Raw genomic sequence first — 21,356 nt, forward strand, 5'->3', positions numbered from 1 at the left:
ATTGGGAAAGAACTTGCCATTTTTAGCATTCAGGAATATGTTAGTAGAACTAATCACAGATGGTGTGGTCATTTAAAAAGAATGGGAGAGGAAGGATTAGCAAAACAATTGTTCTTTGACAGGTTGGCAGGAAAAAGACCCAGAGGAGGACCAAGATGTAGGTGGATTGATATAGTAAAAACTACCTTAGAAGAGAGAAATGTAAGATCTGATAATGTTGGAGTCTTGATAGATAGTAGATTAATTTGGAGGAAAATTGTTGACTGGAAGTTAGTAATGATGTCACTTTTTTATGTGGTACTATCATAATATCCTGTCCACCACCTGAGCATACATATCAAAAATTTGATGATGATGATATAGGAAATGATTTTTGATTGGAAATATAGGTAACCCTCATATAATGCAGTACTTACACAACCCGGTTTCTATGAAACGTGGTCTACAAATTGTAGTAACCCTTATATAGCGTGGTTTCAATAAAAACACTGTCTACAAATTGTAGTAACCCTTTATCTTTTCATATGATTTTCACTGTACGACTTGAAAATCAAATTTTATCTTCCTTAAATTTGCATCTGCCTGTATTGTGCATGTAGTTATAAGTAGCGAATTTATATTAGGGGAAATACCCTTTAACACACATATACATCATTTGTTTACCGTATAAAGTGTTTATTGTTGAAAATTGGCTTTGTTTTCTGCCAGGAAAGCACATTAAAAATCACGTCTGTCAAGTGTGTTAATCTCAAGCTGAGCACTTTATTTTCTGGTGAGTTACATGCATAATTAATATGTAATGCATTATTTATGTAAAAAATTTATTTCTATAGTAATGGCTACAAACTGCAATGAAAGGGAGAAAAAAAAAAACATTGAAAACAAAATTCATTTCTCGAAGAAAAAATTAAAATCATGGATTGGTTGAAAAATGGAGAAAATCCAGGAGTTGTTGCAAGGACTTTGAATTTAAATGAGTCAACAATTCAAACAGTCAAACAAAATGAACATAAAATTTGAGAAAGTGTTTATTGCTGGATCAACGATAAGTGCAAAACGTGTTGCTTGTGTACGCGATATTCTAATCGGAAAAATGGAAAAATCTATAATGATTTGGATAGAAGATTGCAGTCAAAAGAAAATTCCTTTGGATGGAAATCTTATTAAACAAAAAGCTCTCAAAGTTTATGAACATTTATAGTGCAGACGAAGTGTTCAATGCGGATGAATCTGGGTTATATTGGAAAATAAATGCAAAAGTGCACCTATATTTCGAAAAATGAAAGATCAGCTTCTGTATTCAAAGTTTCCAAAGATAGAATTACTGTAATGTTTTGTAGTAATGCATCAGGTGATTACATGACAATCCTCAAATCCTCGTGTTATGAAAGATTAAAATATGCACTTTATTTTATTTTGCCTAAAACATTTATACATTGTTTGCAATGAAGTTTATGTACAATCTGTAATTTTTATAATTTTATGCTATGTATTTGTTTCATAATTTATGTTTTCTTAACTTACACGAATTACCTGAATTAAATAAAAATATATTTTTGTTGGATATGTCATTGTTGTTTATAAAATTAAAAAAAAAAAAAAAAACGATTTCGTAACAGAACCCTATTTTTTTATGTTATCTGAGTCTCGCATAACACGATTTATATAACGCGCCATTTCTGTGGAACCTAACAGCCGCGTTATACGACGGTTACCTGTATTTAGTTCATCCATCACTTCAGTAATGATTACTAGCTTCTACAATAATCCTTACTCCTGTAGAGTGACGTCTGACTAGAAGAATGTAAATGCAAACCATGCCTTTAATGCTGATCATTGGATTCTATGTATAAAAAACTTCTTTTTAGAAATGGAAATATTAATCTGAAAGAATGCTTTTGTTATCTGCCACAGCTCTTTATTAAATAAAGTTTTGGCTTGCAAATTAAAGTTACAGAGAGAGAATGGGAAGGAATATGCATGAGTATGATATGAAGTCCTCTTATTTAATAAGATCAGTTACAGGTATATAGGATATTATCCATGCACATGAAATGGAGATGAGCAGAACATTTGTAAGATGTAACAGCATAAGATGATAGTACAAAGACCAAAGATGAGATGTATGAGGAGATTGTGAAGATTTCTTCAGTACATTTGTTGAAAGAGCTGAAAGGTGAGTGGAGTAGACAAAATTGAGATTACCATCATCTCACACGGGATTGATCCTAGTTGAGAAGTCAATTTTGCATTGCATATTAATCAACACTTCAGCCATTCTCTGTAATGAACACACTGAAGAAGCAACAGCAATGTAATTTAGCTGTTTAAACACAGGTTTTTGGTAAACAAGAGCATGCTAGATAAATGGGTGAGCAAGGGAGTGAGAGGCAGGTTTTTTGCATGGAGAGTTGTGAATGATTGGATGGCCTTTCCTGAGAGTACAGTGTCTGCAGAGAATTTGAATGTGTTTAAGGCATGATATGATGAACTGTGTGTATGACAAAAGGGACCTCCTAGATGAGTCTGTAATTCCATGAGGTCTAAGATAATAATAATACAATGCAGGTGAGAATTAACAAGACTGGTTTGGTTGGCAAGTGATTAACTGAGAGAAAACAAAATCAGAACGTTTTTAATAAAACTGATTTGTAGAATGAAACTTTTCACAGTTTCATTCATGATAATTAAGATGAGTTATTAAGTTTAATGATTAACTGCATTGACATTATTAATTTTGTTTACTGCCCTTCCATGTGATTTTCATTTCTGTAATTAAACATGATGTTACTAAGTTCAAGGTTTTTTTTTTTCCCCCCCTAGGTGTAAAAAGCAAAGTTAAGCAAAATGGTTCTGGTGATTCTGCAGAAGATAGTGCGAACTGTGTGCTACATTGGGAATGTGAGAATGGCAAGGAATGGATGATGTTTTCTACATTGCATAGCAAAAAAATTAACAGTGCATATGATAAAGGTCAAAAAACAGTCACATTGCCTTTGGAGGAGAATGATGAAGCTTCATATATTATAGATCTAAAGAAGATGATTAAAAAAAATAAAAAAACTGGATCAGAAATACTCATAAGATGTAGTGTACATGATGAGTCAGATGATAACTATTATGTTTGGCAGCATCAGAATGATGAGGGTAACTGGGATAGTTATTCTCCTCCTGTAGTTCAAAAGTTAGAAACAGCTTTCAAGAAAGGTGAAGGTGCGGTGACTGTTAATATAAATGATATGCAGTATAAGATGATGATAAAAAGTTTTACAGAAGTGGATACTGAATCTGGGACTGAGAAGTCAATACAACGAACAAAATCCTTGGCTGTTCCTTCTTCAGGTAAAAGTAATATAATTTCTACTAATTCAACTACTTCTGAAAAGGTAAAAAACAAAAGGAAGGCAAATGATGAGGTTAGTACTACATTGGCTGGTGATTCCTCTAATATCGGTGATTCTAAAACAGTGCAATCTAAACATAAAAAGCAAATTAAAGATGACACAGAATCATCCATGCCTAATGATGATATTTCTGTTCCTAAATCAAGAAAGAGACCTAAACAGCAAAAGAAAATTGAAGATGATGAAGATAAATTGTCTATTCCTGATGATAATGACAATATAATTTCTTTACCAAAAACAAAAAAGAAGTCCAGACATCAAAAGAAAATTGAAGAAGAGGAGGAAGAAGGCCAAAAACTGACTCTTTCTGATGATGATGATGTTAATGTTAATACAGTTTCCTCACCAAAATCAAAAAAAAAGTCTAGGAATAAAAAGAAAATTGAAGAGGAAACAGAGAATGAATTAGTTCTTCCTGATAATAATGACCTTAATGCTGATTCAGTTTCGAAATCCAAAAAGAAAAAAAAAGCTAAAGATGAAGATAATGCTGTTTCAAGTTCAGTAACTGTTACTGATAAAATAAGTAATGCCAAAGCACCAAAGATCAAAAACAAAAAAGGTAAAAAGGATGATGATGAATCAAAACCTGAAATTCCTGTTGCCAAAAATAAGAGGAAAGCTAAAGATGAAGAAGGGACATCATCTAAGAAACCCAGGTGAGAAACTTTAATATTAATCCAGATGTATCAGCATTAATTAATTATAAAATTGTTTTGGAATATTTGAAATAAGTTGCTTAATGTGCAAGCATCCTTGATTATTTTTTTTTTTGTTCAGAAAAAAAAAATTCCCTGAAAATCAATAAAACAGCAGATTAGTATTATATTTCAGCACTCATTTTTATATTATTTTAAAATTGTTTTCTGCAAATATGATGTCAGCTTGTTCTTGATATTTATATCACATTTCAAAGCTGAGATCAGGATTTATTTTTATGAAGTTCATTTTTATAAACGATGATTCAGCATTTTACACAGGTGAGTACTTATTGTTTTATTATAATTTTGTGAAACATCTCCCTTTCATAACATACAACTTGAATTTTATCAGTCGCATGAAAAAAATATGCAACTTAGTTAAATATTATGAAATAAACATCATCAAATATTTAATATATTAATATATATTAAAAATATTAAAATATATTAAATAAAAATATTCATTAAACAGATATCATTGTCTTACTTAAATATGCGATCAAACTTTTAAACATTATATCTTCAAAATAATGTCTTATAAAAGAAAAAAAAAAATTCTAGTTAGTTCTCACTATAGTAAGTTTGCACTTGAAGTATCTTCGCAACTATGCTACTTGTATATAGAGGCTGTTGACTTCATAGTATCTGTGATTGGAAGTACACTTTTTTTTGGACATGGACATGTATATGCTAAGCATTATGATTATGGGAAAGGTCACTACTCAGATTGATTTTGACCTTTATTGAAGATTCATCAGTGGGAGACAGATTCAGGAAGATTCCAAGATTGAATTAATACATAAGTATATATATGAGTATCCTCTGATTTCACAATGCAATGGAAAAAGTGGTGTAGAAGTAGGATCAGAAAAATGTTATGTGTCAATAGATTTGGAAAGTGAGCAGAAAGCATGAAAACCATTTGGATATGGTTTTCATGCTTACACTTGGATTAAGAAAGAAACAAGAACATAATTTCATATTTATAGATTTAGGGACACAAAAACACCCGTTTTTGTGTCACTAAATCTATAAATGCTGATCACCGTGTAACCTTAAAAGAAAGAACATAATTTTTTGTCAGTTATAATTTATTTTGTAACCAAGTGAAAAATCTTTCTATAACTGTAATCTAGAGTATTTTAGTAATGAGGTGATACACATTTTGCTACTTGTATGTGGGAAATATATGACTTCTCTATTAATTTGACTTTGGTATCTATCTTTCTCAGTCTCGCTCCCACTGGTGACATCTTGGAATTTGGTATCTAGTACTTAGGTCTTTTTTCTTTTTTTTAATTTTATTTTACTTGGATGTTTTAATTTTATTTTGCTGGTGCTAGTTTCCCCTTCTTCCTGGCATGGGTTACTTTTGGCTACATCACGGTTGCCATAATTTTATAGTTGCTCATCTACAGCATTTGCTGGTGGTGTAGAATTTCTGTATCACAGGGTTATTCAATTTTCAGTTTCAGTATTTATGACTGAAAGGTTTCTCTTATCATTAAATGCAGTCCCCCCCCCCATCTATTGAAGTTTAACCTTAATGGGCACAGGGACACAAAAACAGATAAAATAGTCAAGTTACTGAGTTACCACTTTGCAAGGGTATATCATCTTAGTGAGGTTACTACTTTAACATATGTGATAGATACTGATGTAGGAACAGATGTGGATGAATTGGAGTTTGCAGAATCTCAATGTAAATACAGCTGTGGTATTAATGAGATATCAACTAGGGTTTTGTGAAAATGTGCAAGGGAACTGGCAATGCCTGTGACTAGGCTTTTTCATTTAAGCCTCAGCTCTGGTAGAGTTCCAAGGGAGTGGAAAGAAGGCAAAATAATTCCCTTGCATAAGGAAGGTTCTAAGACTGCAGTAGCAAATTATAGACCAATCAGTATCTCAGGTGTTGATGGTAAAAGTACTAGAAAAATTGCTGAGAAAGAGAATTCGAGAATGGGTAGAATACGATACTATATGAGGGTCAACATGGCTTTGTGAAAGGTTGATTATGCCTAAGTAATTTATGAACTATTTTACAATAGAGTAACAGCTGAGTTGGATAAAGGAAATGGCTATACGATGATTTTGCTGGATTTTGCAAAGATATTTGACAGAATGCTGCATGGAACTCTGTTACTCAAATTAGAACAAATGGAGATAGAATGACTGTTTAAGTGGATAAGAGGGTGGCTGTTGGACAGATATCAAAAAGTGGCATATGGAAGGGCAAAAATCGAGGTGAAAATAGGTGACTAGTGCTGAGACCATTGCTGTTTAATTTATATATAAATGATATAGGAAATAACATGAAAAGAAATATTCAGTTGTTTTCTGGTGATGCAAAATTAGGTAGAGTAATAGTTAAGGTGATATGGAGAGCTTGCAGGATGATTTAAATAGGCTGTCAGTATGGGCCAAAGATAATGGGTGTTTAATGTGGAGAAATGTAAAGTTATGCATTTTGGGAAAAATAGATTACAATCTGTGTATCATATTGCTGGCACTGTACTCCAGGAAATGATGAAACTAGAGATTTAGGGGTGGTGGTAGACAGAGAGTAAAAGTTTAGAGGATATAATGCTAAGGTTGCCCATAAGATTACTTGGCTATTGAAGAACATATTAACAAGTAGAGATAAGAAAGTTGTAATTCCTCTTTATAAGGCCTTGATACACCCACACTTGGATTACTGTGCTCAAGTCTGGTCCTCTGGGTTTCTTGGGGATGAGGAAGCAGTGGAGAGGATTCAGAGGTGAGCGACCTAGATGGTGAGTGGTCTGTGAAATGCTCCCTATGAGGATAGATTGAAGGTGTGTGGATTGCAGTAGTTGGTTGATAGGAGAAAAAGAGGGGATATGATAGAAACATATAAGTTGCTTAAGGGTTTTATAGGATTGATGCAGGGGAAATGTTTCAGCACTTGGCTAGAGGAACCTGAACACGGGGTCATACATGGAAGTTGAATAAAGGTGTGGTTAGTAGGGGTGTGAGGACTAGATTTTTTGCTTGCAGAGTTGTCAGTGAGTGGAATGGATTGCCAGAGTCAGATGTGAGTGCTTTATCTGTTAATGGCTCCAAGTGTTTATAGATTGGGTCTCCTATGATGAATCTTCGACTCCATTCAAGTGCCCATATAATAATAATAATTACAGATTTCAATAATTAAAATTGCATAAAAATGTACCTGAATAATGTAAGATTAGTATAGAGAACATTATAAAGGCTAATAGAAGGAAACTTGGATCATATCCAAATGGTTTTCATGCTTTCTGCTCACTTTCCAAATCTATTGACACATAACATTTTTCTGATCCTACTTCTACACCACTTTTTCCATTGCATTGTTACCCTAAGCAACTTAGAATGTGTCAATCTCGTGTTTCTTCATTTTCTCTGATTCTTGCATAGCCAGTCTTGATAAATGCCCTCCTACTATTCCAAACATTATTTGATTTTTTTTTTTTGCAGAAAGGAGTTAGGCAGATCTTGTCCAAGCTTGCATTTCTCAAGTTCAATGTATGAATTTTCAGTTTCAGGAAATTCAGCACTAGAATTTATGAAGGTTTGTGCTCCATAGTTGATTCCTGTTCTGTGTTACCTTTTTTATTCTCTCCTGTTCCAGTTACATCTATCCTGGATCCTGAATTAGCCCATGTTCAACTCATTCCCAAGAAGGGAGACAAATCTTTAACATCTGTTTTTAAGGATGTTAATAACTATAATGTTATTAAGTTTTTGTGAAGAGTGGTGAAAACAATTAGCATGTATATATTGGCTGGTATGTGTAGGCTTGCAGTAGACAGTGAAAGATAGACTGCCTGAGGAAGATGTGTGATCAGTGTATTCAGGAAAGGTAGTGAATTGTATGCACTCGTTTGTTTGTTCAGGTGGCTGATGGAAATGGTGTATTTTAGCCTCCAGTTCACTTCTGAATATTGCTTAACTTTTTTACACACTCTTCTTTTCAATATGCACTTCATTTTTATCTTGCTCATAACTAAATAGTGATCACTTCCCATTTCATATCCTCTGTACTCCATATACTCTGTATACGTGTTCTAAACTAGTGTGAAAATATTGTCAACTCTAACATAGTCAATGAGGCTTTTATTTCTTGCATCTTCTCTCCACGTGAATTTGTGCACATTTTGGAACATAGTATTAGTAATAACTAATCCATATCCTGAACAGAAATACCACAATATTTACTATTATTATTAGCATTGTTCTTTTATCCACAGTTTCCTATAGTTTCTAGATCCTTGCAATCATTTCCTTTAATATTTGGATCTCCAACAAGGACCACTTTTTCATTGTGTTAAACTGCCTTCTATAATGCTTAGAAAAATTCCTGTAGGACCATAGGCACAAATAAGTTTCATTATCCAGTTCCTCATTCTGATATTTGCCCAATCACTCTACTTGATATTGCCTGCTATTCAAGATTATCCTTATATTTAGTGTTGAATACTATATCCACACCTTCTTTTTCCTTATTGTTACTGCCAGAATATAGCATCTTGTATTAGTTGCTTAGAAAGATCTCACTTTTTTTCTTATTTTTTTGTTTCAGTAACACCTGTTATATCAATCTAGTACTTTCCCACTTCTTTTGCTAGTTCCATTTCTTTTCCATTGATACTTCTTATGTTGATGGTGTAAATCTTGAACTCTACTGATGTTGAGTTTGCATTTGTTGCAGTAGCTGACTTTTTGCTATTTGCCCTCATTCCCTGACAAAAACAACTGGGGGGAGGGATTTTGTTTAACTGGCTGGCATGAAATTTTGTCATGTTGTACTGTCATTTTGCAGTATGATTTAATGCTAATAAAAATAATACAATTTGGTTCACTAAATTGCTAGCCCATCCTCATTCATTCAGTATCCAGGTTGATACCTAACTGGTTGCACCATGAGAAAGTGAGGATTTGACCTTAGGTCAGAAGTTCTGGTCGGTTCTCTGCATTCCTTAAAAGGCTACATAGTGTCTCCTCCAGGTTTTGACTCTTAAGCATCTCTAAGTGTCAGTCCATTGTTATAAATAGTTCATACAAAATCAAGCTACAGAGTAGTATGACATATTGTTGGTATCACATTGAGCTGTTAATAAATTTAGTTTAATCCTTTATCCAAGTGTGAGCAAATAAAGTTTGCACCTGAAAGTATCTTCAGGACTGGGGTAAGGTGGTCCAACACCGGGAAACTCGTTGCAAAGATGGAGCAAGCTAACATCACTCCTATCTCAGTATCTCCCATAATGCAAAACACATCTCCTTGCGGATATGTCTAATGTTATGCATTAAGGGAAGGGCCACTACCCAGACTAGTTTCGACCTTTATTGAGGTCTCTTCAGTGGGAGCCAGGCCCAAGTGGAGATACCAGGCAGAAGCATTAGCAAGGTCATCTCTACCTACTGAGATAGAAGTGATGTTATCTTGCTCCACCTTTGCAACGAGTTGCCCAGTGTTGTACCATCTTACCCCAGTCCTGAAGATACTTTCAGGCACAAACTTTGTTTGCTCACACTTGGATAAAGGATTAAACTAAATTTATTATAGTCTAACCAAGTGAAAAATAAACTTTCAACATTGAGCTATTGTTTGATTTGGATAATTAAAAACTAATAAAATTTCTACTAGCCTGATTGTGGATATTACATATTGCAGACATACTTTTACAGTGGACCCTGGTGTAATCTGCAGTTTTTTTTTTTTTTAATCATTTTTATTTCTTTTAGGAAAAAAGATGAATTATCACAATTCTGTTTATGCATGGGCACCATTTAAAAAAATACTGAAATGATGAAATATCAGTATATGTCCCTAGAGTTTGAAGATTAAATAGTTGCTTAACTACAAAGCAGGAAATTATGACCAACTGAGGAGTATGCTGGTTCAGTAGCATGGTATTGGTTGCTGATAAGAAGAATATCGAGAGTGCATGGGAAGCATTTGAAAAATACTTAAATGATGCAAAATCAGAATGTGTCCCAAGAGTTCAAAGAATAAATAGGGTAGGAGTGAAATGAATGTGTAATCTTATTAACCAAGAGATTTGTAAGAAAAGGCTGATGTGGAAGGAATACCATGTACATAAGGATGACGTCTGTTATGAAAATTATAAGCAGCAGAAGAGTCACAGCTGTTGTATGGAAAGCTAAGTTTGAGTATGAAAAGAAACTTGTTCTGCAAGCTACAGACAACCCCTAAAGAATTCTATTGATATTCTGCAAGTAAAATAAAAAATGAATATGAAAGAATAATTCTACTGAATGCAGATAGAGTGAGGATGGCAGATGCAAAAGAGGTTGTTCAACTCATGAATGCCCATTTTACTAAAAACTATCATCTTGGTGTATGCAAAATTGAGTTCACTGCTACCTCTTCACTGGATGAAAAACTCAGATGTAAAGGAGGAGGTATTAGAGTGTTGCACAAACTGAATAAGAATTTAGCAATAGGGACTAATGGGATATCAGTATGGATGCTAAAAGAGTATTCAGCTGAACTGGCTATTCCTTTAACCAGGTTATATAATTCCATTGCACAAGGGTGGTTCGAAGACTATCGACCAGTCAGGAGTGGTGGTGAAGATTTTGGAGAAGTTGGTAAGGGCTAACATTCAGAAATGAGTTGACAGAGAATTTCAACTTTGCAACAAACATCTGCAACAAACATCATAGATTTACAAAGGGAAGGTCATGTTTTAGCAACTTGCTCACATTCTATAATAATGTTACCATTTAGTTAAGACAAGGGGGAATGGATACACCATGATAATTTTGGAATTTGCATACATTTTTGGAAGACTGTTGCATAAATTGGAGAATATGGGATTGTGTAAAAATAATCATAATTTAAAATTCTGAATATTTTTACATATTGTTTATAGTTTCATAACACGCATTGTCAGCACTTGCGATGTGCCCATTATTGAAATTGTTTTGTCAAAAATGATATGTAAAGAAGTTAAAAAATTGATGTACCGGATTTGATATTTGTATTACTTAAAACAATTTTATTATAGTTTAAAATTATCAAGTGTTGTGTTTTGAAGAGACATCCTCGTTACGCCAACATAATCTACGTGTCAGCCATTGTATTTAGTTTCTCGCTTGCCACTTTCATGGAGTGCGCATGCTCGCCGAGAAGTTTGATGTGTGATTGACAGCTGACAAGAACAGCGTTCGGTATTAGAGTAACGGGAGTAAACAAGAAGAGTGTTCAGAAAGAAATTAGAACACAGGCCGGCAGATATTTAGATTCGGAGGAAATTAAGTTTTTTTTTTATGTGACATTCGGAGGAAAATTAATAGTATATTCCGAAAAAGGAATCGTGGAACTATGAAGTTTAAAGTGGAATAAGTATTGATAAATAAAAGGGAAATATTGCTATAGGCGTTTTAAAAGGAATATTGAAGGAAACCCTAATTGGAAGATTTACAGTTCTGAAAAGGGAATCGTATAATTGTGAATTCTTTTAAAGTGGAAGAGTTAAGACTGTCAATCAGCATTAGTGAATAAAAGAAGAAATTGCTATTTATGTTCTAAAGGAATGTTCGAGAAAACTCTGATTAAGAAGTTTCATCTGTATTAAGGACGCCGGATCTAACTATTATTTCTACTAAAAAGAGACAGAATTGAGTTAGGAAGAATTAATGTGTGCTACATGAGCGATGAGAAAAGATCCTGTGAAAATGAAGAATAAAGTCATATATCTTTGGAAAAGGGCCTTGACACAGAGAGAAACTGGCTATGAACATTTTGTCATTGTGAAAATAAAGTGTTTAGTCTAGTCTTAAGTGTGAGTTTATTTTTAAAAAGGCCTTGGATCCAATTAAATTTGTAGTTAGTCATGTAATATTGTTTGAAGTGTGTGTATATATATATTGTTTTTGTTTTATAAAATGTGTTTATTTTGGTCTTGAGTCAGTGATTTATTTGGATTCTGAAAGAAATAGTAAAAAAGAAGTCATTGCACCAATCGGAGTGAACCCGTGTGCAATAAATAAAGAAATATATAGGGACACTCGGAAAATTAAAAATAATTGTTGAACAGAGATCATCTCTATGGTAGGATTAAAATAATATTAATAAAAATCCTATATTTAAACGATGGCGCAGCCGGTAGGATTAATATTATAATATCCTTTAAATAAACATCTCTAAATATTAACAATTGCATTATAAAATATTAGCATGGATAGAGGATAGTTGACTGATAGATATCAAAAAGTGGAATATGAGGGATGTGAGTCTGCAAAATTTAAGGTATATCACAAGGATCAGTCCATGTTCCACTGTTATTCAATCTGTACATCAATGACATTGGGAAGGATTCACAGGTGACATATAACTGATATGCAGTACTTGCAGAATGATTTCAATAGGCTGGAATTGTGGGAATGTGAAAATGACTGTCAGTTCAGTGTTAGTAAATGTAAAGTCATGTGCTTTGTTGTGATGAGATATCCAATGTCATATTATATTGGGCATTTTGGAAAAATGCTAAGGATCTTGGAGTTTTAGTAGTTTAAATGCCATATAGCAAAGATTGCAAATACAACTCAGAGGATAATTGCAATGCTGAAACAAACTTTGACATGTAAAGATAAGGATGTCATTTTGCCTTTTTACAAGACCTTGATAAGACTTCACTTGGACTATTGTGCACAGCTCTGGTTTCTGTTGTGATTCTAATACAGTAGAGAGAGAGTGTGAAGGAGTGTGTTAAAAATTATATCAAGATTGTGGAATACTGATTATAAAGATCAAGAATTTGTAGACCGTAGACACTAGTAAACAGGAGATAGAGGGATGATATGATTTAGACTTACAAACTTCTGAAAGGGTCATACAGGATTTCAGTTGATGGAATTTTTCATTTTATGGAAGGTGGGGAAAAGGTTGAGAGGGCATCCTTGGAAGCTGAGAATGAATGAAATGAAATGAATGAAAGCAGGGGGTGAGGGCTAGATTTTTCTCTCATAGGGTGCATGATTAGCATGGATTGCTATTGGAAGTTGTGTGTGCAAGCAGTGTGGATGAATTCAAGAACAAGTATGATAGCTGGTGTATGTAGTATTTGGCCTCCCTTGATAAGTTCCTGACTCCTTGGAGGTCTCTTTTAATAGTAAGAGTAATAATTAAAACTGTAGCATAATAAAAAGCAAGAGATAATGTATTTTTAAGAATAGCAAGTAAATGTCCTGTCATATGAAAATGCTATCATAATTTCATGTTGTAGATGCTAGATGTAAAATACCTCTTGAAGTTAATAAATTACTTTTCATAAAACAGATTTAAATACCTAAATACATGTTTGTTTTTTTGTCTTATTTTCTTTAAATCAGGAAAAAGAAAGAAAAGCCTGAAGAGTTGGAAGAAAAAGAAGAACCAGTGATGAAGACTGTTATAATCAAAGGAAAAGCACCAGTAGATCCTGAATGCATTGGCAAAGTGGGAGTAGCTCATGTGTATTCTGAAGATGATACTGTTTATGATGCTATGCTAAACCAGACAAATGTGCAACATAATAATAACAAATATTATATTATCCAGCTATTAGAAGATGATAATCAATCTTCTTACAGTGTTTGGTTTCGTTGGGGTAGAGTAGGGAAAAAAGGACAGAACTCATTAATTCCATTTGGAATGAACTTAGAAGCAGCTAAAAAAGAATTTAAAAAAAAGTAAGTGTTTATCTAATTACCTATATACATGCTTTCTACAAAACAATTTTAAAATACAAATATTTTTCAAACTATGAGTAGGAATAACTTTTAAGTTAATTGAACCTAAGATAAATAAATCATCTGGTCAGGCAGCTTTATGTGTTTATGTTTACCCATCCTCTATTTAGACTTATGTGCTAGTTTGAACTCATGTGGTTTAATGGAATAAATACAGCATGTATAAAACATTATCAGGGAAACAATATTAAAATTGCAAAAACACACACAAATATGCACAAACAATAAGTGGAAAAGATTGGAGTGAAGCCTAAATTCCTATGAGGGGTACCCTTTATGGGTGCTGTTGGCTAATCTTATCTGTGTTGGGTAGAAGGCCTAGGAATTAAAGTTTCCCAGATCTTGGGAAGTATAATACAACCATACTTATTAAGATTGGGTCTGTTTTATACTGATTAGTTGCTACTGATTACAAAAAAAGTATTTCAAATTTGTATTTTTTTGTGGTGAAGAATAGTAATTTTTTTCCATTTGATTCTGTGTAAGGCGTGCAAGGCATTATCAGCAAGCCTTGACTGATCATACTTTAAGGCGATAGATGTATTTTTTATGTTCTAGGCAGGTGTTAGCAGATCTCCCAGTTTGACCATAATAAGATAAGTTGCAGGAACAAGGAACTTTGGGGAGAGCAGATGAGGGTAGCCAGCTTTAGATGAGGTATGAATGCTGTGCAGGTTTGAAAATTTCATGTTTAATCTGTTTGGTAACTAGAACAAGGCTTCTAAATCCACAACAGGACTAATGTGCCATAGAGTTCACAACCTTTTGTGGTGGGATTGTTGAGACAACCACTTATTAGAAAGGAATGGGTGATTGACAGCTAACAGAGTATTCAGTATCTGGACAATGGGGAATAACCAGAAGAGAAAAAAAAATGAAAGTTTGAGAATGCAGACCAGAGAATTTTGTTTTAAGGAGTTTTTAAGAAAACTTGACAATCAGAATATATTTATAGAAGATTCTGAAAAGGGAATCTTAGCAAGGCGAGGCTGTCGACAATTGGGGGTTCTGCAGTGCCTATGCACGAGCTGCCCTGCTTCCAGCTATAAAAGATGTGGTAAAAACTATGTTTGGCAACAAGTTACTAAAAGATGTTGATTTGTTTCAAAAACTCTGATAGACAATAGTTATCCAAAAAAAACTGATCCATAAGATACTTTTCTGCAACCTCCCCACCCCCCACAACAACAATCTGAGGAAACACGTTACAAATCCACCATTGCCATTCCTTATGCTGGGACAGTTTCTAAAAAGATTGCTGCACTCCTCAAGCCACATGAAATACGAGTGACTTTTAAACCTTTAAAGACTATCAGCCACTTTTTAAGATCTCCAAAAGACATCTATGCCTTCTTCAAATACACCAGTGTCTACAACATCCTCTATTCATGTGGATTAAATGGTCAGACCTCAAGAAGTTTGGAAATAAGAAAAAGAGAACACGTTGGAGATGTAAACAACAACAGAGAAGACATCTAACCCATAGTTGTCTTCTCTGTTGTTGTTGTTGTCTTGAGGACAAACCATACCATCGAATGTCACAAAAGCTCCTGAAACATAAAAGTAGCTATAGCTGTCATCCATTCTAAACACAACCTCAATAGAAATCAAGGATTAATTCTAGCTGATATTTGGAAGACCCCTCATAAGATTATTAAGCATGCCAAAGTTAAATTTCGCTGCTAATCACAGAACGTTCCTGCATAACAACAGTTGATATCATACACGCTCCATACTTTTGATATATGCATTCTTCTGTATTTGAAAAAAAAAAAAAACACAATTGTATTCGATTCATTCCTTCACGAACAGTTTAAGTTGTTTTGTATCTCTTTTATACACCCTGACGAAGCCAGACTGCTAAGTTGGCGAAACTTGTAGGTGTTTTTTTACTTCATCAATTTTAGGGTACTTTAATTATCCTTGTTACCACTGAATAACCAATTAAATACTGTGCAGTTCTCCTTAGGGCAAATTAGAAATAAGTCGCAATTCTAGACTAACTGGATTTATTCATAATTCTTCACTGAAAGTCCAGTTTTTTATATTATCCGATTACGGCATTAATTTCCTTTTATTATTACTGCTGACTTCGCCTTCAGCTAACTATAAGGTTCACTTCGTCTTTGCTCGCTAATAAATAATATCCTTTTTAACTTCTGCCCTTGAGAACCTTTCATTTACTTCCACCTCTCTAGTTTGTACCCTTGCTTCCTTTTGCCTCAAAATTTCCATTGCAACCCCCTCCTCTCTTTTTTATTTTTTTTCTTTTCCTTCTCGAAGCTCACGCTCTGTTCCACTCGTGCTCGTTTACTTCATGCGTTTCCATGACAACAAATAAGTGTAAACATTTTCGTTAATGTTACATAAGGTTGTACCACTACATTGAGTTAATAAAAATACAATAAATAGAACATTAGAGCTACTTAATCAACTCTTTCATTTCGCATACAGATAACTATAATAAAATTCACGTTACAATATATATATAAGTCACAATAAATTATACACATATTATTGTTTAATTAATTAATAACTGATTAAATTCAGAATAAATACTTAAATAATAATTCTTAAATAAGGATTAATAAATAACCTTTATACAAGTCATGATTAATATATAATAAATAATGTTAAATGTGAATGAAAAAAACAAAATACACAATATAGTTTCATTCACAGTTTAACAGTACCATATCAATCCACCTATATCTTGGTCTTCCACTGGGTCGTTTTCCTGCCAACTTGGCAGAGAACACTTGTTTTGCTAATCTTTCCTCGCCCATTCTGTTTAAGTAACCATACCACCTGAGATTAGCTCTGCTAACGCATTCCTGGATGCTGACAATGTTGAGTTCTTTCCTAATATTCTCGTTTTTAATATGATATTGCCAATGATGCTATCTGTTCACGCCTCTAATCTTTCTGAGGACTCTCATATCTGCGGTCTCTAGTCTTTGGTCAAGTGTTTTACTTCTGATCCAGCTCTCAGATCCATAAGTTAAAACTGGTTTGAACATGTCTTGTATACAGCTAATTTCTCTCTTATTCCATATAAATTTATTCAATTGACTTCCTACCATACCAGCTTTGTTGCTTCTGTTGTCTATTTCCATATTTAATTTACCATCTTCACTAAAAATTGTGCCTAAGTAGCTGAAATATTTTACTTGTTCCCCAGGTTCTCCATTCACAATGCAGTTGATATTTTCAATGATTCTGCCTATTTTCATTGTCTTTGTCTTTTTATTGCTGACCTTCATACCATATCTATTACAACAGTTATTCGATTTAGTCAAGGAATCTTGCAGACCCGTACTGGATTTATTGATAAGTATAACATCATCCGCATAAAGCAAAGAGCTGACATTAACATCTCCAATTTCGATATCATGTTTAATACCACTTTCCTTCATAATGTGATCCATACAGATAATGAATAACAGAGGGGATAATGTACATCCTTATCTCACACCAGATTTAACATTAAACCATCTTCCTGTACTTTCTTCAATTCTAACTGCTGACTTGCAATTCAAATAAAGACTAAATATTGCTTGATATAATACCCCATTGACACCATATAACTGTAGCATATTGAATAGCTTCTCTCTTGGCTCCATATCATATGCCTTTTCCAGATCTACAAAACTCAAATAGAGATCTTTATTATATTCCCGTGATTTCTCCACTATTTGTCGTAAAGTGAACATCTGATCATGGCAGCCTGTATTTGGTCTGAATCCCGCTTGTTCTTCACTAAGCTTTTCTTCTACAATTCTTCTCAACCGTTTCTCAAGTATACTTGCATACATCTTACCAGGAACACTCAGTAATGAAATACCTCTGTAATTCTCACATTCAGTTTTATTTCCCTTTTTATATATGGGTACTATGAGATTTCTACTCCAATCATCTGGAATTCGTTCTGCTGTTCAGGCCTTCTGAACTATGCAGTGCGGCCACTGTAAGACTTTAATGCCTCCATACGTGAACATTTCTGGTCGAATATCATTTACTCCTGCTGCCTTTACACATTTCAGACTTTTGATGGCTTTTTTAGTTCAAGTATGGATATGTATTCCTGACTGCATGCCTGGTCAGTGTTTTTTACCACTATTCACTGCTTGTTTCATTTTGCAATTTTTCGAAGCAATTACTCCATACTTCAAGGATATCTTTTTCTCCTGTTTTCACGTCACCTTTATCATTTCTAATTCTTTTTACAGCACTCTTTTCTCTATTTCTGAGCTTCTTCCACAACTTCCAGAATATCTTGCCACCTTCTTGATATTTATTTTCTATGTTCTTGCCAAAGTCCTCCCATGACTTTTGTTTAGCTAGTTTTACACGGTGTTTAGCTTTCTTACATTTGTCTCTGTATTCCCTAAGAGCACAAGCCGACTTTTTTGTCAGGATCTTTTGATATGCTTCCTTCTTTTCCTTCACTGCCTCTTTAACTTCCTGTGTCCCTATGGAGTTCGCATTTTTCTATGGAGTTCTGATTTTCCTTGCAGACAACCTCACCACATGCCTCTCTGGCTGAATCAATCAAGGTTTTCTTCAAGTCTTGCCACTGAATCTCCAAGGTTTGGTTCCTGTTCTCAAATATCTTTCATTTTTTCTTCAATAATTTTTGTGTATTTTAGTCTACAGTTCACATCTGAGAGATGCTCAACTTTTATTCGCTTTAAAACTTTCTTACATGTTATTCTTTTCAATATGAAATTCAATTTTATCGTGCTCAAGACTAAATAGTGATCACTTCCAATTTCAAATGCTCTGTACACTCTGATGTCCTGCACAAAGGAGAAAACATCACTATCAACAATAACATATAGTCAATGAGAATTTTCTTATTTCTAGCCTCTTCCCTCCATGTGAATTTGTGCACATTTTTATGTTGGAACATGGTGTTAATAATAACCAGTCCATGTCCTGAGCAGAAATCCAATAGGTATTTGCCATTATTATTGCCTTTGCTCTTTTCTCCAAATTTTCTCAATATATTTTTGTATGTCTGGCAATCATTTCCCACTCTGCTATTTAGATCCCCAACAAGGACCAACTTTTCCTTTTTCATTGTGTCAGTTGCTTTTTCTAAAGCCTCAAAAAATTCCTCCACTTCTACCTTAGTAGAACCTTCTGTTGGACCATAGGCACAAATAAGTCTCATTGTCCAGTTCCCCATTCTGATATTTGCCCACATCACTCTACTTGAGACTGCCTGCCATTCAAGAAGCTTAGCCTCGTATTTAGTGTTGAATACAATGGCTACTCCTTCTTTTCCTTGATTGTCATTGCCTGAATATAACATTTTGTATGTATTGCTCAGAAAGATCTCACCATTTTTTGTCTTTTTTGTTTCAGTCACCCCTATTATGTCGATCTGGTACTTATCTAATTCCTCAGCAAGCTCCATTTCTTTGCCATTCAGGGTTATGTTGATAGTACCGAACTTTAATTCTGGTGATGTTGAGTTGGGGTGTTTTTTCAGATTTTTTCCAGTAGCTGAATTTTCACTGTTCACCCTGTTTCCCTGGTGAAAACAATGGGGCCTTGTTTAACTGGGCAACTCACCAGGTGGCATGAAATTTTGTCATGTTGTACCATCATTTTGTAATTTGGTCTGTTAAATCCCAAATTGCCAGTTCATCCTCGTTCGTTCAGTATCCAGGTAGTACCCAGCAGGGTGCACCACAAGAAGGTGAGGATTGGACATTAGGTCAGAAGCCCTGGTCGGTTCTCCGCATTCCTTTAAAGGCTATGTGGAGGTCTCCTCTCAGTTGTACAGCTTTGACCCTTAAGCACCCCAAAAATGAACATCATAATCTGAACATGATAGTGAAAAAAGAGGTATTCAAATTCACTTAAGAATTTTCTTGATGGTAAAATATTGGAAGCTTTGAAACCATCATAGGCTTGTTTTAGTATTTTCATAACAAAATTAGCTTTTCAGAAATTCAATATAATATACTCTTGAAAAATGGCATAATAGTCTATACACATGTGAATTGAATTTTTTTACAGGTTTCAAGAAAAAACAAAAAATAGCTGGGAGGATCGGGATAATTTCAAGAAAGTTCAAGGAAAGTATGATCTTTTAAAAATGGATTATGATATTGAGGTAAGGGAATTATTTTGATTTTTAAAAGAAAATGTTTATTATCTTAAAAATTTTTAAATGTTTTTATTAAAAAATTGAGATTTTAAATGTATGTTAAAGGACAAAATTAAGAATCACCTGATTAGTAATTCAGTCCATCTTTGCAGGGAAGAGACTTTAAATTCTCTACAGTATGTGTTTATAAATTTTGCATCTGAATTCAACATGATTTTCCAGTTGTTACGGCATTGAAAGCTTTTATATTATTGTAGAAATCAGTTCTTAGCTATTCTTTGTTGAAACAGAGTTAAGTAAATTTTATTTTTAATTATATTGTTAAATTACAGTTCTTAAACTGATAATGCTTATTTATTGAATGTGCATATTGATTGAGTGCATGCAAAATAAAATATTCATAATTATGTTATTTCACTAACCTTTCCATTTATCTATCATAATCCATAATTTATAATATTAATCAGTGATAAATCAGTGGTATCACTTTGAATAATTGGAATAGAATTTTCAGATCCTTTCTTTCACAGTTATGTGGTGATCAGCATTCATCATCATTAAATGCCTGATATACCCTCAAGGGGTGTACAGGATATGATAGTACTACATGAAAAATTTACATCATTACTAACTTCCTATCTACAATTTTCCTCTGGATCAGTCTGTTACCTGTCAAGACTGAAATATTATTATCAGCTCTTATATTTCTGTCTTCACTTTTTTACTGTATCAATCCACCTACATCTTGGTCTTTTTCTGGCAGAAAACACTTGTTTTGCTAATCTTTCCTCTCCCATTCTGCTTAAGTGTGACCATACCACATGAGATTAGCTCTACTAACATTCCTGTATTCTGACAATGTCAAGTTCTTTCCTAATATCCTCGTTTTTAATATGATATTGCCATTGATGCCATCTGTTCACGCCCCTAATCTTTCTCAGGACTATCATATCTGCGGTCTCTAGTCTTTGGTCAAGTGTTTTGCTTCTGACCCAGCTCTCAAATCCATAAGTTAAAATTGGTTTGAACACCGTCTTGTATACAGCTAATTTCTCTTTTATTCCATATACGTTTCTTCAATTGACTTCCTCCCATACCAGCTTTTGTGATTCTGTTGTCTATTTCCATATTTAATTTACCATCTTCGCTAAACATCGTGCGTAAGTAGCTGAAATGTTTTACTTGTTCTATAGGTTCTCCCTTCACAATGCAGTAGATATTTTCAATGTTTCTATTTTCATAGTCTTTGTCTTTTTAATGCTGACCTTCATACCATATTACAACAGTTATTCAATTTAGTCAGGGAAGCTTGTAGACTTGTAGCTGATTTATTTAGAAGTATAACATCATCTGCATAAAGCAAAGAGCTAA

At 33.8% G+C, this 21,356-nt stretch overlaps 1 protein-coding gene across 1 annotated transcript in view; it reads left to right on the forward strand.

Annotated features, from left to right (window-relative positions):
• LOC150097052 (poly [ADP-ribose] polymerase 2-like) overlaps window positions 1-21,356 on the forward strand; it is a 184,641-nt gene that overhangs the window by 20,420 nt on the left and 142,865 nt on the right. Inside the window, exons 3-5 of the mRNA XM_090407855.1 lie at window positions 2,824-4,063; window positions 13,466-13,804; window positions 19,895-19,991. Of these exons, the coding sequence (XP_090263981.1) occupies window positions 2,824-4,063; window positions 13,466-13,804; window positions 19,895-19,991 (1,676 nt within the window). The remainder of the gene's footprint in view (window positions 1-2,823; window positions 4,064-13,465; window positions 13,805-19,894; window positions 19,992-21,356) is intronic.

The sequence above is a fragment of the Typopeltis vanoorti genome, chromosome 18 (assembly GCF_054136105.1).
Source record: "Typopeltis vanoorti isolate ZY-2024b chromosome 18, IOZ_Tvanoo_1.0, whole genome shotgun sequence".
In the NCBI taxonomy this organism is placed as follows: domain Eukaryota; kingdom Metazoa; phylum Arthropoda; class Arachnida; order Uropygi; family Thelyphonidae; genus Typopeltis; species Typopeltis vanoorti.